The sequence below is a fragment of the Galeopterus variegatus genome, unplaced genomic scaffold, assembly GCF_000696425.1.
Source record: "Galeopterus variegatus unplaced genomic scaffold, G_variegatus-3.0.2 Scaffold1689, whole genome shotgun sequence".
NCBI classification, from domain to species: Eukaryota; Metazoa; Chordata; class Mammalia; order Dermoptera; family Cynocephalidae; genus Galeopterus; species Galeopterus variegatus.
In genome coordinates, this window is record NW_007727800.1 from 435,394 (window position 1) to 455,264 (window position 19,871).

A 19,871-nucleotide genomic window follows, 5' to 3' on the forward strand; every position below is an offset into this window, starting at 1 on the left:
CAGGCTGTGCGTGGTGGGCATAAGGAGGCAGGGAGAGTGTGGTAGGCAGAAACCACACAACTCATTGAGCAGAGAGCTTCTGGATGGCAGGGTGCCACAGCCATCAAGGCCAAGGGACCGGAGGGATCCTGTGGGCAGTGGCACTTCCTGGGGCGGTCCCCTCTCTGAGGGCCCCTGTTGCTCCATTGAGCAGAGAGCTTCTGGATGGCAGGGCGCCACAGCCATCAAGGCCAAGGGACCAGAGGGATCCTGTGGGCAGTGGCACTTCCTGGGGCGGTCCCCTCTCTGAGGGCCCCTGTTGCTGGCCTTCACCTGCAGGCTGCAGACACAGGTGGGCCCCACCCCCAGCACCGCCACAGGGGGCCTGGTGGGAAGGCCAAAGGCCAGCTCAGAGGGTTGGGCTGGTTGTGGACCCTGCGTCTGCCCAGGCTGAGGAGAGAGCAGGTCCTACTCTGTTGGTGTCTTCGGAGATAGCTGTGGCCACAAGCCGGGCCTGGGGGACCTTGTCTGCCTTTCCACTAGGCCCTTGGAAAGGAGGCTCTTGTCAGGCACCTGCGTCTGCCCAGGCTGAGGAGAGAGCAGGTCCTACTCTGTTGGTGTCTTCGGAGATAGCTGTGGCCACAAGCTGGGCCTGGGGGACCTTGTCTGCCTTTCCACTAGGCCCTTGGAAAGGAGGCTCTTGTCAGGCACAATGCTAAGCACTGTACCCATCTTACCTTGTTTAAACCTCAGATATTGTTGTCTCCATTTCAGGAGGGAGGAAACTCTTTCCCAAGATATACGCCCAGCTCGCTCTTTTACCTCCTTTGCATCCTAATCAAATGTCGCCTCCTCACTGAGGCTTTTCCTGACCACCCCACTTACATGTACACTCTCCCCCTTCCCTGCTTTATTTTTCTACGTAGCACTTGCCGTGACATCTAACGTGCCATCGAGTTTTCTCACTGTCTTTCCTCCCCACACCCAACCCCACTAGACTGTCAGCTCCACATGGGCAGGGATGTTTGTCTGTCTGTTCACTGCTGTCTAGAACAGTGCCTATCACATAGAAGCCTCAGTGAGTATCTCTTGAAGGAATGAATGAGGCTCAGGTGGCTTTAATCACTTGCTGGAGTGGCAGTGCTGGGCTTAAGCCAGGGCTGTCTGACTCCAAAACCGATGTGTTCATTGCTGTACTCCACGGTTTAGAAACAGAGCAAGGACCAAGGTGCGACCCCAGGTTCAGAGAAGACGTGGGCCTTGCACGGGACGTGGGGCTCAGCTCCTTGGAGTTGGGTGGCTGTTGCTAACGAGGACCCTCTGGGTCCTGGACAGCTCCTTTGAGGAGCTAGGAGCCTGAGTCTGGGTCTCTCCTCTTTCTACTCTGAGTCACTGGTAAAGCCAGAGCGCCCTTATTTTTAGTGCTGTGGCAGTCATGGAATTGTAACCATTAGCCAGTAAGAGACTTAAGGGAAGAGATAGACACTAATCTTCTGGGCCTTCCTCTCAGCCACCTCCTCCGCATCACAAGATGCTTTTCTCCTGCATCTGCTTGGGCAACCAAGCCTGAGAGGTGTGGGTTGGAGAGTGGTGGTGAGTGGCCAGAGAGAGGGCCAGTGGGCCTGCAGCTTTGGGGCTTTGTACCTCCATGGAAAGTCCAGGGGCTGGGAGGAAGCTCGGGTCGCCCTCACATCCGGCCAGATCTGGAAGAAGCAAGGCCCCAGCCACCAGGTAGGGCTTTCACTGCTTCCTCGAGTGCCCCAGCTTCTGGAGGCCCCTGGCCACATCCTTGTGCCTGGGAGCAAGGGATACCAGGTGATGTGGGAGTTGGGGGTTACCTTGGGTTATCCTGGCTGCATGCTTGTTGTTGGTCATGCTGAACCTGGGGAAGGAAGGCCTGACCCAGATCTTTGGGCAGCTGGGATGGATTAGCTGGGCAGTAGGAACTAATCTCTGCCTGTCCCCACCTCCTTCCACAAAGCAGAGCTGTCACTAGAGGGAAAGTTTACGACAAAGCTAGGGTGATTGGTGAAACGATAAATACGAATTCCTTCTAGTCCATGATCCCTGCATTATCTCAAACTGACAGGCCTGGGTTTGAATCCCAGTTCTATCCCTTTCCTGCTGTGGGACCTTGGGCAAGTTATTTAACTACTCTGGGACTTAGTTTCATCATCTATAAAATGGAGACAGTTGGCACCTAGCTGGTGGGATGCTTTTGAGGGTCATGGGAGGCTTTACAGAGGCTCTTGGCTACTTAGGGTAGAGGCAAGTTGGGGAGAAACCCCTACCAAAGGAGACAGGAATCGCTTGGCAGGTGTGGATGTGAATGTACCTGTCCAGGCATGGAGAAGTCCAGGTGAACTGAACTTTGCTCCCCAAAGCCTGGAGTCTTTACTTGACATTCTCAATTTTCTTTATCAGGTCATCATTGCATAGTGATCGAGAAACAGAGCTCTAGGCTCAGACCACATGCATCCACCGCCTAGCTGTGTTACCTTGGGCAGGTTACTTTATCTTTTTAAGCCTCAGTTTCCTCATTTGTAATGTAATAGAGCTAATCAGATCCCTACTTCACAGAGTTTCTACGAGGATGAAATACGATAGCCATGGCTCTGCCTGGCATATAGTAATGCTTCTAAGTGGTAATTATTATTACTACTCTTGTTACTGGTAAACTCTGATTAAGCCCTGTGTATGGGAGGAATTCTAGGAAGCACTGTTCAGAGAGGTCCCCCCTTTGAAGAGCTGGTAACTGAAAGATAACTGGTATAATACATGATGTGAGAGTCCCAAGAAGTGCAGTGGGAGATTGGGGAAGGTTATCAGAGGTTATTGCCCCCCAAGAGGAGCAGGGAAGATTTTAAGCAGGCGGTGACTTTTGGCAGGATACCACCAAATGGAGACAGGGAGGGGGACTGGAGACGGCTTCTAAGCCTCCTGGCTTTGAGTAGCACCCCTCTTTCCACTTCCTGGAGCTCTGCTTTCCCATGGACAGAACTGACCCATCAGTACCCTCGGATCTGGGGTCTCGCAGATTCTGGTCATTTCACCGAAGCAGAGTAACCCCAGAGCCTGAGTGTGAAGGGGTCAGAGCTCCCAGCAGTGGGCAGCCAAGCGGATCCTGGGGAGGCACAGGGTTTGTGTCCTGGTTTCTCTTTCTATAAAATGGGCATTGTAATAGTGCCAACCTCATGGAGTTGTTACGAGAATAAATGAAAGGGTATATCTGCCTCGTGCAGGAGTAAGCTCTCAATAAATGTTACCTGCTATTATTATTATCATTTTAGGTCATCATTTTTTGTTCATCAACATCTTCACTGTCAGCATCACTATGTTTCAGGGTTGCTGTGAGGACTACATAAGAAGATATATGCAAACCTCCTGGCACCGTGCTTGGCCAGATGTTAGGTGCTCAATACAACTTAAGTATTATTAGTATTTCTAAGAAGAAGGAGATTCTGGATGCCCTGGCCCAGTGAAATACCTGATGGAGTGCAAAGAGCACGAGAATTTTAGTTAAAAACCTGTGTTCACATTCCAGCTCTGCCATTCACTGGCTGGAGGTGTTTACCTCTTAAATCATTTCCTCATCTGGAAAAGTGCTCATATAACTGTCTCTGGGATTATGGTGATTTGCTGCATTAGTTCAGCAAACCATCAAGAGTGCAGAGTTGGGGCCTTAGAATTGAAGGAATGTGAGTAGCCAGGTGACCACAAATAGAATGGATGGCTGATGGCTTCTGTTTTCTCTCTCCTGCTTTTAGATCACCAGAAACTAGAACGTGAGGCCCGGATATGCCGACTTCTGAAACATCCAAACATTGGTGAGTGGCCCTGCTCAGAGTATTTTGTGGGTATCTTGGGGAAGGCAGGGAGAACAGAGATCCGCTGCTTTTGTACGTAGAATCTCCTCTGTCCGTGGGCCTTTGCCGGGTGTCTTTTTTGCCTGAGCAGCATAGCAGCTGTGTCTGAGAATTCTGGGGCATCCTAGATAAGAGACCTGAGCATCTGCATCACTGCGGTACCATCTCAGGGGTGGGGCGTGAGGCATCAGAATGGCTTTCCTGCTCCCTTTCTTCCCTTTCTCTTCTCACCTTTGGGCTGAAGTCCAGGGTCCTCAGCGTGTGAGGTTCCGGGCTGCTAGCCTGCCAGGGGCCATCTACAGCCTTCATGAAAGGGTCAGGATTTTGTTTCTGGACCTGAAAGAGTTTTGTTCCTGTGGCAGTGTCCTGCACTCTCTGGGGGTTTCCATGGTGTTCCTGTTTGTATTCCTCAGAGCCAGGAAAGCAAGCTGCCCACCCGCCTGGCTTCTCTGGAGAAGGGATGGCAGGAGTCACTTGGATAGGGAAGGAGAAAAAATTAAGAGGATTTCTCCTGCTCCCACCCTGACTGGGGGTACAAGAGTGCATTGTTGGTTGTTCTAAAGCCTGAGGAGGTTTGCCTGCCACAACCCACTCTGGCTCTGTTTTACATTGTTCAGCTGGAATAGTCTTTGCCAAAAGCATTGGCCCTGATTTGGCGTTCCTTGCAGAAGGGACAGAAACTGGGCTGGCTGCAGTGTCTGAGCAGAACCCCAGTGTTGGCTTGAGGCAGAGCGGGGAGCATCTCCCAGGTTTTCCCTGAAAGCCCTGAGTCATCACAAAAGACAACACGTGTTCTGTGCTCCCCAGGCATGGCCTAAATATCGGGGCTCCCACAGTGCCCTGGAGGCTGCCTGCTCTGCTCTGTTGGTGGTCAGGGCTGTGAGGCGACCTGCCGAAGCTTGATGCTTCATCCAGAGCTACCCAGCCTGTGGTTCCCAGATCTCGGGCTAGAACACCCATCGTGAGCTTACATAGAAGAGCCGAGGTCGTACTCTAGCCATGGGGAAAGGAGCAGCTCTGAGGTAACCAGAACCCCAGCCATGCAGGGCTTTATAGATCACAATCAGCAGCTTGGATTACACCCGAAGCAGATTGGCATAGCCAGTGCTCAGCCCTGCCTGGGGCAATATGTTCCCCAGAGCCAGCTCCTCTCAGCCTGGGGGTTCTGGCCTTAGAACTACTGGAGCTCCTGGGTGGTCTCTGAGGTTAGACTTTCACCTGAAAGCAGCACAGTGGGTGCCAATGTGTGCCGTTGGGTAGGAGAGGGCCAACAGAGAGAAACACCTAGAACAGCAATCTCAAATTCAGGCATGTTTTGTTTGGCTGACTCAGTGGTCTAAAAATATTTTTATTATTTGCCAATATTTAAAAATGAGATTTCATATTTTCAAAAAAATTCTATTCCCAGCCTTTCAAATCAGAAGACTTGGCTCTGCTGAGCCTGCCTCTGTGCCTGGCCAGAATCAGCAGAGGCAGAGCAGTGGCTGGCCCCTCAGCCCACCAGCCACCGTCCTTGCCACCCACTGTGGTCTCACATTTGTATTGCCTACCTGGTCCCTGGAGGCCTGTGATCTTGTGACCTCTGATCTAGAAGATCCAGAACAGTAAGAAAAAGCATTTGGGTGGCTAAGGCCACCCACAATCATAGAAGCATTTTGGTGTTCCAGTCCTGTGTCTCAAGATCCGAGGACAGTGACTTCCTTACTTTTGTGTTCCTTGTGACCAACTCATACAGCAGTGATGAATTGTCCTCGTGTAGGGAGGAGAACAAGGGGTAGGGGTCAGTGATGAGGGAGGCAGAACCTCATCTGCATCCCCTGCAGCACAGGTGTGGCTGACCACAGAAGGGACAGGCTGGAATGGAGACAATTGAGAAATGAACAGGAAGGACAAAAATGGGATTCTAGCTGAAAAAAGTCCTAGGCTGCTTTTTTATGTATTTCTAGAATTAAAAGTGTACTTGTTGGCTTCCTAGTCTTTACTTGATTTGGTAGCCCTTTCCTTTTACGACCTGCCCCCAGTTCAGAATAAAGAAAGACGAAGGGACTGTTTATCCCAGCCATCTGTCCTTTTAGGGGGCAGCAGCCCCAGGAAGGGCACAGTCACTGTTGGCACCTGATTGCCTAGAACTGTCCTTCTGTTTCATGACTGCTCCCATCCTGAGGGGTGTTGGTCTGAGGACCTATTCCGGGGTCAAGGGCAGGCAGAGGAAAGGGTGAGTCAGGATTGTGTCCTGGGAGCGCTGGCTGGCCGAGCTGTCTGGCTTCCAGTGGGAACCAGGGCTCCTGCAGGTCCAGGAGGCGGGGTTGCCATGGATCCGGACTCGGCTTGTGGCAGGAGAGGGGGCAGTTTTGTGCCCCTAATTCTCTATTCCTGCCCTCTCTCCGCCGCTCTGTCCTTCAGAGCTGCAGCCGTCTGGGCTCTGGCCTCTTTAACTCCATCGCAAAGGGAGATGAGCAGTCCAGTCCAGCAGTGGCGCACAGTTGAGGACGCTGAGAGCAAAGAGCATGTGGAGAACCTCTGGCTGCTGTCAGACTCGGAGGCACGCGGTTCAGAAGGGGTATTTGGTGCAGGGGGCTAGGCATCCCCAGTTTTTTCCCTAATAGCTATTCTATCCCAGGACTTAAAAAGCCTGTTAGAAGAGTGAACCCTAAGGCAGACTGGGGACTTTGGCAGATAATGATGTGTCGATGCAGGCTCATCGATTGTAACAAATGTACTGCTTTGGTGTGGGATGTTAGTAGTTGGGGAGGCGCTGTGTGGGTGGGACAGGGGGTATTTGGGAACTCTCTGTACTTTTCACTCAATTTTGCTGTGAACCTAAAACTGCTCTAAAAATAAAGTTTCTTAATTAAAAACAAACAAACAAACAAAAAATGCCTGTTGGGTGTAAGGCATACTGCTGAACTCAAAACAGCCCTGGGAGAGTGGCGAGCGGTGGGAGGTGCAGAGGAGCGGACGCGGCGCTGACATCTGAAGTCTGAATGAAGCTGCTCCACCTGCGATCTGCCCGCGCCCTGCTCTGGCTCCTCTAATGAACACACTCTGTCTCCCTCCGTGCTGAGCTGGCCCAGCAGTTTCGATCACAGTCTAGCATTGCGGTTTAGAGCAGCACTTCTCAAACTTTTGTGTGCTTATGAATCAGCCAGGGATCGCATTCGAATTCAGATTCCGATTCAGTAGGTGTGGGTAGGACCTGAGATTCCGCATATCTGACAGTCTCCAGGTGATGCTCCTGCTGCTGGTCTGTGGACCAGACCTGGGGAAGCCAGGGTTTGTGGCTGTGGAGTCAGCATCCACCAAGTTTGAATGTGGGATTTGCTTTTTAGTAACTGTGATCTCTAACAAGTTATTTAACCCATCTGTGCCTGCCTCTGTTTTGTCATCTGGGCCCCTTTGTGACATTGTTTTGAGAAGATTCAGAGAGTAATGGAGACTAGGAAATGGAGATGAGGAAAACAGAAATGGACATTCCAGCTCCCAGAAGTGGTCCCTCCTCAGCGCCCCATCCCCAACTTAGTTCACACGTTATTCAAGCCAGGCTGCCGTTTACCTTGGGCCCAGGGCCCATCAGCTAACAGTTAAGTGTAGCAAAAACGGTTGCAAAGAAAAAGAAGGAAATATTCAATCATGACTGAGCGGCTCCTAAATCCCCGCCCCAGGGCAGGGGGTGGAGGGAGTTCTGCCACAGCCCGCTCCTGGGGGACAGGCTCAGTCCCCTGCAAGCCCCTTGGGCAGTGGGACCTCCCTCCCACTGCAGTATTGCTGTGGGCATTTTTAACAGTGACACTTTTTCAGTGCTTTTTTGAGGAAGATTTGTTAGTTAAAATGTGGCATATTTGGGGTGTTTTGAAGAGTTGGAAATAGCCCCAACATTTGGGTTGTGGCTTTCTCAGTCCTTGAAGATATAATATATCAAGTAAAGATGTTTAGGTGTTTTGGCTTATCCTTTCTTCCACAGATTTTAAAGAACAGTAATTAGGTTTATCGCTGAAACTCTAAGTGCTTTATACTCCTCTTCCCAGATCTTCCTGTCTGTAGCCTTGGCCTTCATGCCCCGTCATTACTGTGGATGGGCTGCGTGTCGGATGATTTTATTCCACGCATCCATAACCCTCCACACGGTTGTGCGTAGTTGCATATTTGTGTAATTGCTGGTTTAAAGCCTGTCTTCCCCTTTTGCCTGGAAGCTCTGTGGTGGCAGAGCCAGCTCTTCTTCACAGCTATCCCCATCCCACGTACAGCCCCCCTGCTCAAGGTAGGTGCCTAATGGACACTGTTGAGCAATCAGAATGGCCAGGGCTAATGGGGACAGATTGGCACTCCTTTGCCCAAGAGATGGAGAAAGTGACTCCATAGTGATTCTGCGATGTCAGGAATCTTGATGTTGGTTTGTCTTGGCTTCAACTCCTAGTTCTGCCACTTAGTGTGACTTCGGGCAAGTTTCTTCGGGAGCCTCAGTTTCCCGTCCTGTTAGATGGGAATGATGTGAGTAGCTGCCCTACAGAGTTAACGCGAGGGTTCAGTAAGGTGACGCGTGTAACACGCATGGCACGATGCCTGAAACAGGAACAGCTCCTCCGAGTGTTAGTTATTATAATTCTGACATTATCACAAGAAGCTGCCAGGTAGGCACTTACAGTGGCGCAGTCAAGTTTCTCCTCTTGTCCTCAGTTCCCTGTTAATTTTCTTTACAAAGTAAAAAAAAAAAAAAAAAGGAGTCTTATTCAGATACGCCCTCTTCCCTGGTGTCTTGGGCGCCTTGCTCTGGGCGCACATCAGAGCCGTTCTCCGGGCTGGGTGGCCTGGAAGGACGAGTGTTCCCCTGCTGCTCCTGTCTTCTGACTCCCCCCGCCGGCTTCCTCCCACCTGGGCTCTGTGTGTGGCCTTCCTGGAGAAGGGCAAGCACCAGTGATTCCATGTCTGGGCAAAGGCCTGGGTCCTGCCCTTTTTGCCCTGTGCTCCGCCTTGCTGTGCTGGGCTCAGGGGCGGGGGTCCAGGGGACAGGACCGGGCACTGGGACTCCCCTGGGAGTGCTTGTTAGCGTTGTACCTGCCGTCCTGTTAGCTCCTCATCCTGCTGCTGTTAGTCACCTCCCTAATGAGGCTGGTCTTTAGCTTCTGGGACAGTTGATTTCCAGGGGATTATTTGTATTACATACCTTAATGCTTTTTAATAGCAAATTTTTAATTAAATGGAAAGTCCTTTTGGAAGTGCGGGAGCAGCAGCTGCAGCAGGGCTCAGCACGAGTGAGGCGGGAGGAGGCAGGGCTTGGGGGGACTTGGCTGAGTGGGCCGGGCCGGGCTTGTTTGGGGCGGGAGGGAAGCAGGGGTCTGGCCGTGTGGCTCCTTCCTTCTGTCCTAAAAGCCCTTCTCTGCCATCCGCAGGCCAAGGGAAGATGAGCTCTTTTGCCCAAGTACAGGAGAGAGCGGTTTGAGAGAAGGGGTATTAGAAGTGTCACCTGCCTTTGATCTCACTGGTAGATCGCAGAAGTACTGATTGGGGTGGGATCTGGGGGTTGAGTGACCACATCAGATGAAATAAGGTAGACAGCATGACGTGTGCGCAGTCGCTAGGCCCTGGACCAAGCGCTGGCGGGGTAGTGATGGCTCGGCGCCGCGGGATAGCTGGGTCGTGCACTTTGTGTCCAGGGTGATGTCACTTGGGAGCGGAGGGCATATGCAGAAGTGCAGCAGCCCTGGGGAAACGGCCCCGGGCCGCCGAGGACAAGGAAGGATGAGGCCCGGTGATTTCTCGGTGTCCGAGCACTTCACCAGCTGGTTTGGTTTCAGACCATTCCTGGAGTGCTCCATGAGGTGCTCACTCGGTCGCTCGTGTGACTGCCAGGGATTGGAGCAAAGGTCAAGCAGAGGGAGCCCTTCAGAAGAGAGGTTCCCCATCAGAGAGTACAGGGGACGGGAGGGACAGGAACAGTGGGGACAGGCGCCAAAGCATAGCCCGTTTGCATTAGAATGATGCTCAGTGGTTGGCATGTAACCCGGAGGTGGCTTTGTGGGCAGAAGCTTGAGGTGGAGACCTCGACGGCATTAGGATGGTGTTTTTGCCAAAGCATAGCCCGTTTGCATTAGAATGATGCTCAGTGGTTGGCATGTAACCTGGAGGTGGCTTTGTGGGCAGAAGCTTGAGGTGGAGACCTCGACGGCATTAGGATGGTGTTTTGCCCAAGGGCTTTGGAGGCGGGAGCAGGAAGGGATTCTACCCGCCGGCCTTTTTGTGCCGTTGGGGAACTGCCCTCGTCTTCTCTGTGCGGTGCCCTCCCGGCCCTGTCTGCAGTGCTGTGGAGGCACGTTTGTCAGCAGCCCCTCTTCTGGGCTCTGCTGCTTTGTTGCCTGGATGTGTGGGCTGCCCCACGTTCAGGAAGCAGTGGTGGAAACCCGTCTTTGGAGTCAGAGAACACTTAACATCTTGGCCTGCCTCTTAGAAACTCTTTGGCCTTTGACAAGAGACATATGTCCCTGAGCCTCCAAGGTTGTCATCTGTAAAATGGGAATAACATTCATCTCAGGGTGGTCAAAAGGAGTACTAACCTCCTCGAAGCCAGGCACTATGTCTGTCCCTCCTCAATCCCACCACCTAGGACAGGACTTGGCACACCACAGGTGCTCAACAAATGCTTCTGGAATCAGTAATGTATGCCAAGAGGCGACCACACGGCCGGGCACACAGTAAGCACTCAGTAGATGGTTGTCGTCGTTGTTGCCTGAACGTCCATGTGGCCTTCCGGGCTCACCAGCCCTTACCCTGCGCCGCGTCCCTTCCTGCTGGGCTCTGTCCTTCCACCTCCTTCCCCTCCCCGTAATTCTCCTGTCCCATCTGCTCCTCTGATCGAGCTCTCTGGCCTTCCCATCTTGTCATTCCCCGTCCCTCTGCCTTCAGCGTTGCTAGGATCGTCCTGCGTCGTGTCCCCGGGCTGCTATCTGAGACTAGCCCCTCTGGGAAGGTTCCTGCTTTTCTTCGTCTCGACTGACTTCTTAGCCATGAAGCTCCCTTCTCTTGCCTAAGTCTGAGGTGGCAGCCAGAGCCCGAGTCTTGCTCCACGGCCACATAACCCTGGACTGGGGGCACTGGGTACATGGCCAGGTCTCCCTTCAGGAGGGAGCCCAGTGAGGCTGGCAGGAGGGGGCAGGGGCGGGGCTGCTGAGGAGAACAGGATTTCCGAGTTTTCTCTGTTAATCTCTGTCCCCGTCTCCTCTCTTACAGTGCGCCTCCATGACAGTATTTCTGAAGAAGGGTTTCACTACCTCGTGTTTGACCTGTAAGTGCCACTTTCTGAGGGTGCGGGGACCTTTCTCTCTAGCTGGCTCAAGATAAAGGCCTGGGAAAAGGCCTGAACTGGTCTTCGGTTTCTGCAGAGGGTCCCTCTCGCTTGCCTGAGGGAAAGGACTTGATTGTGGAGTTTCTCTGGGAATGGGGCAGGTCGCTGGGCCAAAGCCCCCAGAGAGGGTCTCCCGACTCCCTCGTGTCTCCGCAGGGCTCCGAGTCCCAGCATGGCAGCACTCTGGCCTTTCTGTTCAGCAGCACACCTCGTGCAGATGCTTTCTTCTTGTTTCTTGGTGTGTTGTCCTTAGCAGAGAATTAAAATACAGCTCTTTGCATGACTTTAAAAATTCTGGGAAATCGAAGGTAGTTCTTATTAGTTGTAAACCAGGCTCCATCTGGTCTCTCCTCCGCTCTGGTTATGGTTTAATAGCTTAAAAGTGGCTCTTCCCCTCCTGGAAACTCCTCTCCAATATTTTCGGGGCTGGTTCTCCGTGTCCTTGGTCTCATTTCTCAGCTTCAGTGGGAGATCTGTCCTTCTCGGACAACTACATTTTAGTGTTTGTATTGGTCTCAAACAAAGCTATGACTTTTTGGGCAGGTCGGTTATTTTCTCTTAGATTCCTGTATCTTCATCTCCGCCTGAGTATTAGCTAATCTGTAGTTTATAGGAACAGAAATGTCCAGAAGGAAGGGAGGGCCCCTGATGCCCCAAGGAGAAGCCCTGTGTCATTGAAGGATTGAACATGTTCTGGGCTCTCAGATGAAGTACATGTGGAGTTGGGGCTTCTCTAAAAGCCGTTCTGCCGTGTGACTCTGTTACTTGTTGGACGCTGGGGTTGGCCAAGAGACTGCTGCCTCCTCTGACCCTTTTCTTCTGTTGGTTACAGTGTTACTGGCGGGGAGCTGTTTGAAGACATCGTGGCCAGAGAGTACTACAGTGAAGCAGATGCCAGGTGAGATGAGAGCCCAGTTGTTCAAGTGTAGCTCTGGAGGTTAGGACTGAAACGAGTCTTGGCCATCTTATGAGGCCAGCATGGTGCCTGCTTGAACAGTCTTTGGGGAAGATCAGAAGAGCTCTTGTCTGGACAGAGATGAGATTCTGTAGAGCCTGGCTAGGGCTGCATTCTGTGGGAGATATTAGAAGTTCTCAGATCAATTTTTTGCAAAGCCATTACAAGTCTCCTTTACCCTGTCACCCCAGAAATATCTTTCTTTACACTGCTGTGTATTCACATGCATGTCCAAGGTCCTCTCTACCCCACTTCTTTCCTTTGACAAATCAGGCTGCAGAGCTGAAGTCCTGGGGTGATCTAGCGATAGAGAAAAAACATGGTTTCTGTCCCAAAGGAATGTAAAGTTCTAGGTTAATGTAACCAGGAGCCTCCTCAGGAGCTTTCAGCCTCTGTCACCTTGTTTCTTGGTCATTGTGAGCAGCCCCAAGATGGGGCTCCTCTGGCTGGAGGACCATCCCCCAGCCACATGCCCCAGCCTTCTGTGGAAGCCCTGGTGGCTTCTTCGTGTGACACAGCAGAATTTCTCCCACACCACATCTCCAGGCACTTGCTTGGCCTGCCTTTCCCACCTCGGCTCTTCCCCCAGCCCACTGAATCCTCTTAAGTTTATTGTTTCTTAAAGGTATCCGTGTACTTGTTTGGCCTCCCCTACTAGATGATTGACTTCAGGGCAGCTACTGGGTCTTGTCCATCTTTATGTCCTGTGCGGTACCAAGCACAGTGCCTTATAGGCACTCAGTAAACATTTAAATAAACAGATGAGTGCACACACCCCCAAGACAACTTAGGTGGCTTAGCTGGACTCTCCTTTCTAAGTTGCCAGCACAGGCGTCTTCTCCAAGAACAAAGTTACAATGTGGGGAAAGAGAAAGAAGCAAGGGGTTGGATGGGCTCATCTTTCTCAGGACTCTGGGGTGTCTTTCAGTCTTTTGAAAGCAAATTGGTCGTGTTGGGCCTTTACAGTCAAAAGAAGGCATGGTGGACCCCTGTTCTAGTTTCTTCTCTGCCGTAATCTGCAGGTGGCCCTAGAAAAACCGCTTCATCAGCCTGGGCCTCGGTTTCCTCTTCTGTAAAGCAGGCTGAACCAGATGACGTCCAGGGTTCTAGCTCGTCATTCAGTGATTCTCTGTGAACCTGTAACCCACTGTTCCTTGCTTTAGTCCACGGCGCGTAGCCATGGATGAGGTGGTTTAACCACACACTGATATTTCTTTTCCTTCTGCTTTTGCAGCCACTGTATACATCAGATTCTGGAGAGTGTTAACCACATCCACCAGCATGACATCGTCCACCGGGACCTGAAGGTACGACCCAGGCTTCCCCCACGGCCCCCTCCAAGCTGCGGCCCTTTGCCTCCCGCTCGTGAAATGTTGGCGCCACCTGGTGCCAGATAGTGGTACTGCGTGGGCCTGAACTAGGCTCCCTCTGGGCTGCAGGGTGGGTACCTCACAAGGTTCTCTCTGTTCCTTCTGCAGCCTGAGAACCTGCTGCTGGCGAGTAAATGCAAGGGTGCCGCTGTCAAGCTGGCTGATTTTGGCCTGGCCATCGAAGTGCAGGGAGAGCAGCAGGCTTGGTTTGGTAAGGGTGACCCTGTCTTCTCGGAATGCAGCCTCCGCCCTTCCTCCTCTTCCTGATCTGCCTTCCTCTTTCAGAACTAGAAGCCAGATCCTTAATGGTCTTGGCCTCCTCAGAGACTGGAGGAGGGTGGGAGGGCGCAGAGATCCCTCCTGGTCCTACGTGACTCAGTACAGTGAGACTAGCTGCTGTCAGCACTGTGTTCTCTCTACCTCTGGGGAGGAGTTGGGAGTTCCTGGTAGGCATACGGACTTGCCCTCTGATTCAGATTCCAGGCACCACGAGAAGCCCAGCCTCTCATCTCTTGCTGTCCGGGTACAGAGAGCTTATGTAGCAAAAGCCACAGGGATGAGATGGGCCTGGGGAAATTGCTGAAGTGGATTTAATGAGAGAGAAAGTGGGTTCAGTGTGCCTCTGCCCTCTCTTCTGCTGCAGGTTTTGCTGGCACCCCAGGTTACTTGTCCCCTGAGGTCTTGAGGAAAGATCCCTATGGAAAACCTGTGGATATCTGGGCCTGCGGTAAGCCCATTCCACACTCTCAGCTTTTCGGTGTTAAGGTCCCTCGACTTCTGGTGATGGCGAGAAAGAGGCATCACTATTCCTTGCGGGTCCCACAAGTGCCTGTTATATGTGAAATTGTGGTGTTTGCTTTAGTGCCCCTGGGATAGCTGTTCCCATCACATCCTCCTCCCCAAGTACTTCCTGGATTATATTACAAACTTTTTGGAGAGGGATTTGCCCACGCCTTAGAAGATGGCTTGTGCCTAAAGAAATCTCTGATGTGACTTGGTGACATGAGGAGTGAGGCATAGCAGGAGGGGCTAGTGGCACAGCGTTATTGGCTGGCATCCACTTCTAACTCTGGTATGGCCCTTGCCTTTCTGGGTGGCTGTGAGCCCTGCATGGCTTTTCTTGGTCCCTCAGGGTAGTAGGTGACTAACCCCAGTGACTTGTGTGTTCTGTCTCATAGGGGTAATCCTGTATATCCTCTTGGTGGGATACCCTCCCTTCTGGGATGAGGATCAGCACAAGCTGTATCAGCAGATCAAGGCTGGAGCCTATGATGTAAGGACCAGTTTGTGGGAGAGCCAAGCAACCACATGGGAAGGGCAGATTTCCTGCCCCTCAGGCTCTGTCCAAGGGAGAGGGCTCGTTTAGTGTGTTACATGATACAGGATTATCAGGGGACTTTGAGGACCCAGGGACGGGCATACAGGGCTCAATTCTTGCCACCCAATGTCCCAGGGAGCAACTTTTTCTTTTTTTGCACATACTTCTTTGTAGCTATAAAATTAAGGAGCCCACTGAAGCCTTTTGATCTTTATTTGCAAAGAATGGAGAGTCCACATGGTCACTGCATAACACAGGGAGGAGGAATCTGCAGCTCTCTCTGCTGTAGGGGGACCTTGGGCACATTGCTGAGCCTCTGTTTCCTTCTAAGTAGAGAGATGGGGTTGAACCACAGAGTGTTGGAGTCCCCTTCCTGCTCCAACCTGATATTCTGACATTCTAGCCATGATTGTTCTGTTTTCATTTCTCATTCTTTAAGTTGACCCAGGGCTTCTCTAACTCTCTGCAGGGCAGCTTTTGGTACCAGAGTATCCCAAGTCTAGGAGTCAAGTTGAAGACAGAGCCTTTGTTTCAGGGTGTGAGGCTCACAAATTTCATATTCCTCTTCCCCCTGTTCCTGCTCCTTAGTTCCCATCACCAGAATGGGACACAGTGACTCCTGAAGCCAAGAACTTGATCAACCAGATGCTGACCATAAACCCAGCGAAGCGCATCACAGCTGACCAGGCTCTCAAGCACCCATGGGTCTGTGTAAGTGTCTTCGCCCAGGGTCGAGGAGATCAGGGATGTCAGCCCCCCGTAAGCCCTCAGTACCCCCTTTATTCTCCTTTTTACCATCAGAGAATCCTTCTGGGTCCTGAGCAAGGATCCAATGGGAAGACAGGGGCATGGGTGGGGCTCAAGGTCAGTAAATGTCTTGGGGTGGAGACTTGGGGAGGCTGATGGGGCTAAGAGGCCTCCACTCACTCGTTTCCCTGCCACTGACTGTTGCCACGTTGTGATTTAGATCCGTTCTTGAATGAGGGCTTAGGCTGACCCCGGTGTACTCTAAGTAATTGATGTTAGAAAGCAGCTGGCAAAACCCAAACTGAATTCCCGAGCTTGAGGCAGACTCAGATCTCAACTCTCATACAGCTCTGATGGGCCTGTGACCAAGACCCAACGCATAAACAAAAGGGGCCTCTGAGCTATTCAAAAGAGCACCCTGAAGCTCGGTCATAAAGACCCCAGCCAAATTCCTGGGAAAACCCCTTAAACTTTTGTCAATGTGGATCAACATACTCAGTTTTTATGCACAATTCTATCCAGCTGAAGTATCTACGTACTTCAGACAAAGAAGAAGGTCTGGGACAGTTAGACATCTTGACAACCACAACACATTTATTTGTTTGTCCTTTCCTGTGTTTATTGAGTGCCTCTTTAGTTTTGGTCACTGTGCAAGTCCCGGTGATACAAAGCTGAATGAGGCATGGTCCCTGCCCCCAAAGATCTCAAAGATTATCTGGGGAGACAGGCACTCAAACAGGCAACCAAACCCACAGCGTGACGAGTGTGTGAAGGAATGTAATGCGAGTACAGGAGCTTCTGGGGGGCAGTGGGGTTACTGAGGGCTGCATGGAGGAGGTGACCTCTGTCCTGGTTCCTGGCAGATGACTAGGGGTTCCATGGGATGTTAACCTGCAGAAAAAGGTGCGAGGTCATGGGCAATTGTGGCAAGCTTAGGGAATGTTCAGTAGTTTGGTTGTAGATGAGGCCATGACTATAGGAATGCAAGAGAATGAGGCCAAAAAGCTTCCACGACTTACAAGCTTCAGCGTAAGAAGTTTGGATTTGATTCTGAAAGCATAGGAAACCATTTAAGGGTTTTCAAGAGGAAATGAAATTTGCATTTAAGGAAGATCACTTTGGAAGCTGGGTAGACAGCAGAACTGAAGCGGCAGGAGACGAGGCAGAGCACTCAGGAAGCTTCATAATTGTCTAAGCAAGACCAGAAGAGGTCTTGGCTCGGGCTCCAGATCGGGAAGCGGATGGTGCGGCGAGGAGTGGACACACCCAGGAGAGGTCTGAGAGACAGAATCGAAGGGATTCAGTAGCCATTTGTATTGGGGGAGTGAAGGAGAGAGAGGGACCTATGGGGACGACAGGTTTTGAGCTGGTGACTGAGCGGAGGGTTGTGCCGTTCACTGACCCCCAGGAGGAGCCAGCTTGTGAGAAGAGATGATCATTTTAGTGTTATACATCCTGAGCGCTGTGTCTGGGGACCTCCAGCTGGAGATAGTCAATGGGTAGTTAGAAATATGGTTCTAGAGGGCCGGCCCGGTGGCGCACTGCACTAGTGCGCCGCTTGGGAAGTGCGGCGGCGCTCCCACCGAGGGTTCGGATCCCACATACAGACCGGTTCCCGCTCACTGGCTGAGCGAGGCGCGGGGGCAACACCGAGGGTTGCGATCCCGTTGCCGGTCCCGGTCCGGTACGGGGGCGACACTGAGGGTTGTGATCCGTTGCCGGACATGGAAAAAGACAAAAAAAAAAAAAAAAAAGAAATATGGTTCTAGAGATTAGAAAAGAAGTTAAAAATTGGAAATACAGGTTGTCATAATCTCTTTACGGTTGGTAGGGGGGCCGTGGAAATAGCCGGGATCATTCCTGTGTGGATTGAATTCTTACCGTGAGCTTAGGTGAGGGGTCTTCAAAAATGATTATGGAAAAATTCATATTACCTCACAACCCTGTGTTTCCACAGACTTTTGAACTGTATTCATATCACATCAGTAACAGAAGAGATGGCCACTAAACACCAGCATTAGTGACAGGGAGAGTTAGAGGAGCCAGCAAAGGGGACTGAGAATGAGAGCCTCTGGAGTAAGAGGAAATTCAGGAGCAGAAAGATCCAGAAGCCAGGAGACAGGAGGTCCCAGTAATGGAGTGCGGGTGATCACATGCCCCGAGAGGGTCCCTGATAACGGTGGGACAGGATCGTCTACAGGAGGTCCCAGTAAGGGAGCACTGGTGATCACAGGCCCCAAGGGAGTCCCCGACAGGTTTTGAGCTGGTGACTGAGCGGAGGGTTGTGCCGTTCACTGACCCCCAGGAGGAGCCAGCTTGTGAGAAGAGATGATCATTTTAGTGTTATACATCAACAGGTTTTGAGCTGGTGACTGAGCGGAGGGTTGTGCCATTCACTGACCCCCAGGAGGAGCCAGCTTGTGAGAAGAGATGATCATTTTAGTGTTATACATCCTGAGCGCTGTGTCTGGGGACCTCCAGCTGGAGATAGTCAATGGGTAGTTAGAAATATGGTTCTAGAGGGCCGGCCCGGTGGCGCACTGCACTAGTGCGCCGCTTGGGAAGTGCGGCGGCGCTCCCGGAGTGCGGGTGATCACATGCCCCGAGAGGGTCCCTGATAACGGTGGGACAGGATCGTCTACAGGAGGTCCCAGTAAGGGAGCACTGGTGATCACAGGCCCCAAGGGAGTCCCCGATAACGGTGGGAAAGGATCGTCTGGCTGTGGCCAGTTGGAGGCCACCGTCTCATCATGTCACTGATTGAGACGGTGGAGTGTGACGGATGGAAGCCTGTTCTCAGCCAGGCAGAGAAGGAAAGGGGTGAGGAGGGGCCCGGGAAGCTAGACGGTGAGGGCGGAACGCAGCGGCACTGCTCAGAGGAGGAGGGGGGTCCGGGAGTTTTGAGTTTTTCTTTAAGATTTATGTAAGGGGAGGCTTGGATGTAACGTGCAGAGTGCAGAGAAGCATCTAGTCTGGGGAAGGGGTTGGAGATATTAGCTAGTTGAGGAAGCAAAGGTTTGGTTAACAAAAAGAGAGAGGGACCCCAGTCCGGGCCTGGGGTCCACGCAGGTGTGGGAAGGTGTCTCCAAGGTTGGGTTAGGTCAGAGACGGCGAAAGTCACCTGTGGGGCGGGGTGCGGAGCCGAGGGGAGGGGAGTTCGTTCGTGATGCCCTCTCGTTTCTCTTCGAGGAGAAGTTTACTCTGAGGAGGAGGCGGTGAGATGAGAGACTCAGGGAAGGTGGAAAAGGTGGGGAGAGATGCTTTGGGAAGCAGGGAAGGGAGGCGGCCACGGGTGAGGGGCGGGTTGAGGGGCGGCCCCGTGGGCTTGCTGGCCCCACGCTGCAGGTCCCAGGGCTGTCGTTCTAACAGGCCAGTCAGGACAGCAACAGCAGAGGGAGGGCGCGAGCAACTTAAAACGGGGGGAAATATGTTCTGGGGGTCGTGCACCCTCCGCAATCCTGTATCCCTCTGTAGCCCCCGAGGACATCGCTGTATTATGACATTGCATAATAACTGATGCTGGTATTGACGACCCTGGGTCATCAGGGAAGTGTAGACTGTCCCGTGGGCTCTGAGGAGGCTAGGAATCTAGCAGTAATTACGTGGAAGAAAACTTTCCATCCAACACGATGAAGAGAATTGGTGCTTCCGGGTAAAGACCCTCAGCCTCTCGGATCACGGCTTCTGCGGGGTGTTGAGAGGGGCGCTTGGAAGGAAGGAGTGTTCTCCGTAGGGAGCAGGAGTCCTGCCTGTGCTCTCAGTGCCCAGCATCTGGGACGCAGTAGATGCTCAGTAAACAGCTCCTGAAGGCGTGACTGAACGCGGTCACCACACGTAGGATGCTCTCTCCCGTTTCGCGTCCTCAGTTTCCCAAGGGTCAGATTAGAACGCTGCTCTCAGTCCCCGCACCTAGCATCAATTACCTTCGGTGTTTTCATGCTTTGTCTTTATGTAGTCTTGAGTTTTGGGTAGTGCTTTTATTCTAAAAGAATTTTCACATCTGTGACTTCAGTTTATCTTCAGAGCAACTCTGGGGTGGCCAAGTGCACAACCCCGTCCTGGGCACGGCCATCGGTGCCAGGACTGTGGTGAAGGGCAGAGGATCTGGGCTGGGGGCTCACGGCCTGTCTGTCTGGCTTCCAGCAACGGTCCACGGTGGCCTCCATGATGCACCGTCAGGAGACTGTGGAATGCCTGCGCAAGTTCAACGCCCGGAGGAAACTGAAGGTGAGCCGTGCTTCCGGGCCGCCAGCCTCCTGAAGTCGTGCCCTTTACCCATGTGGCTCCTGCCCCATCACAG

The 19,871-nt window shown here is 52.3% G+C and overlaps 1 protein-coding gene across 1 annotated transcript in view; it reads left to right on the top strand.

Moving 5' to 3' along the window:
- Window positions 1–19,871, top strand: part of CAMK2G (calcium/calmodulin-dependent protein kinase II gamma) — a 57,326-nt gene that overhangs the window by 12,742 nt on the left and 24,713 nt on the right. Inside the window, exons 6-14 of the mRNA XM_008578468.1 lie at window positions 3,747–3,806; window positions 11,067–11,121; window positions 12,014–12,079; window positions 13,371–13,443; window positions 13,615–13,717; window positions 14,150–14,233; window positions 14,685–14,779; window positions 15,413–15,535; window positions 19,715–19,798. Of these exons, the coding sequence (XP_008576690.1) occupies window positions 3,747–3,806; window positions 11,067–11,121; window positions 12,014–12,079; window positions 13,371–13,443; window positions 13,615–13,717; window positions 14,150–14,233; window positions 14,685–14,779; window positions 15,413–15,535; window positions 19,715–19,798 (743 nt within the window). The remainder of the gene's footprint in view (window positions 1–3,746; window positions 3,807–11,066; window positions 11,122–12,013; window positions 12,080–13,370; window positions 13,444–13,614; window positions 13,718–14,149; window positions 14,234–14,684; window positions 14,780–15,412; window positions 15,536–19,714; window positions 19,799–19,871) is intronic.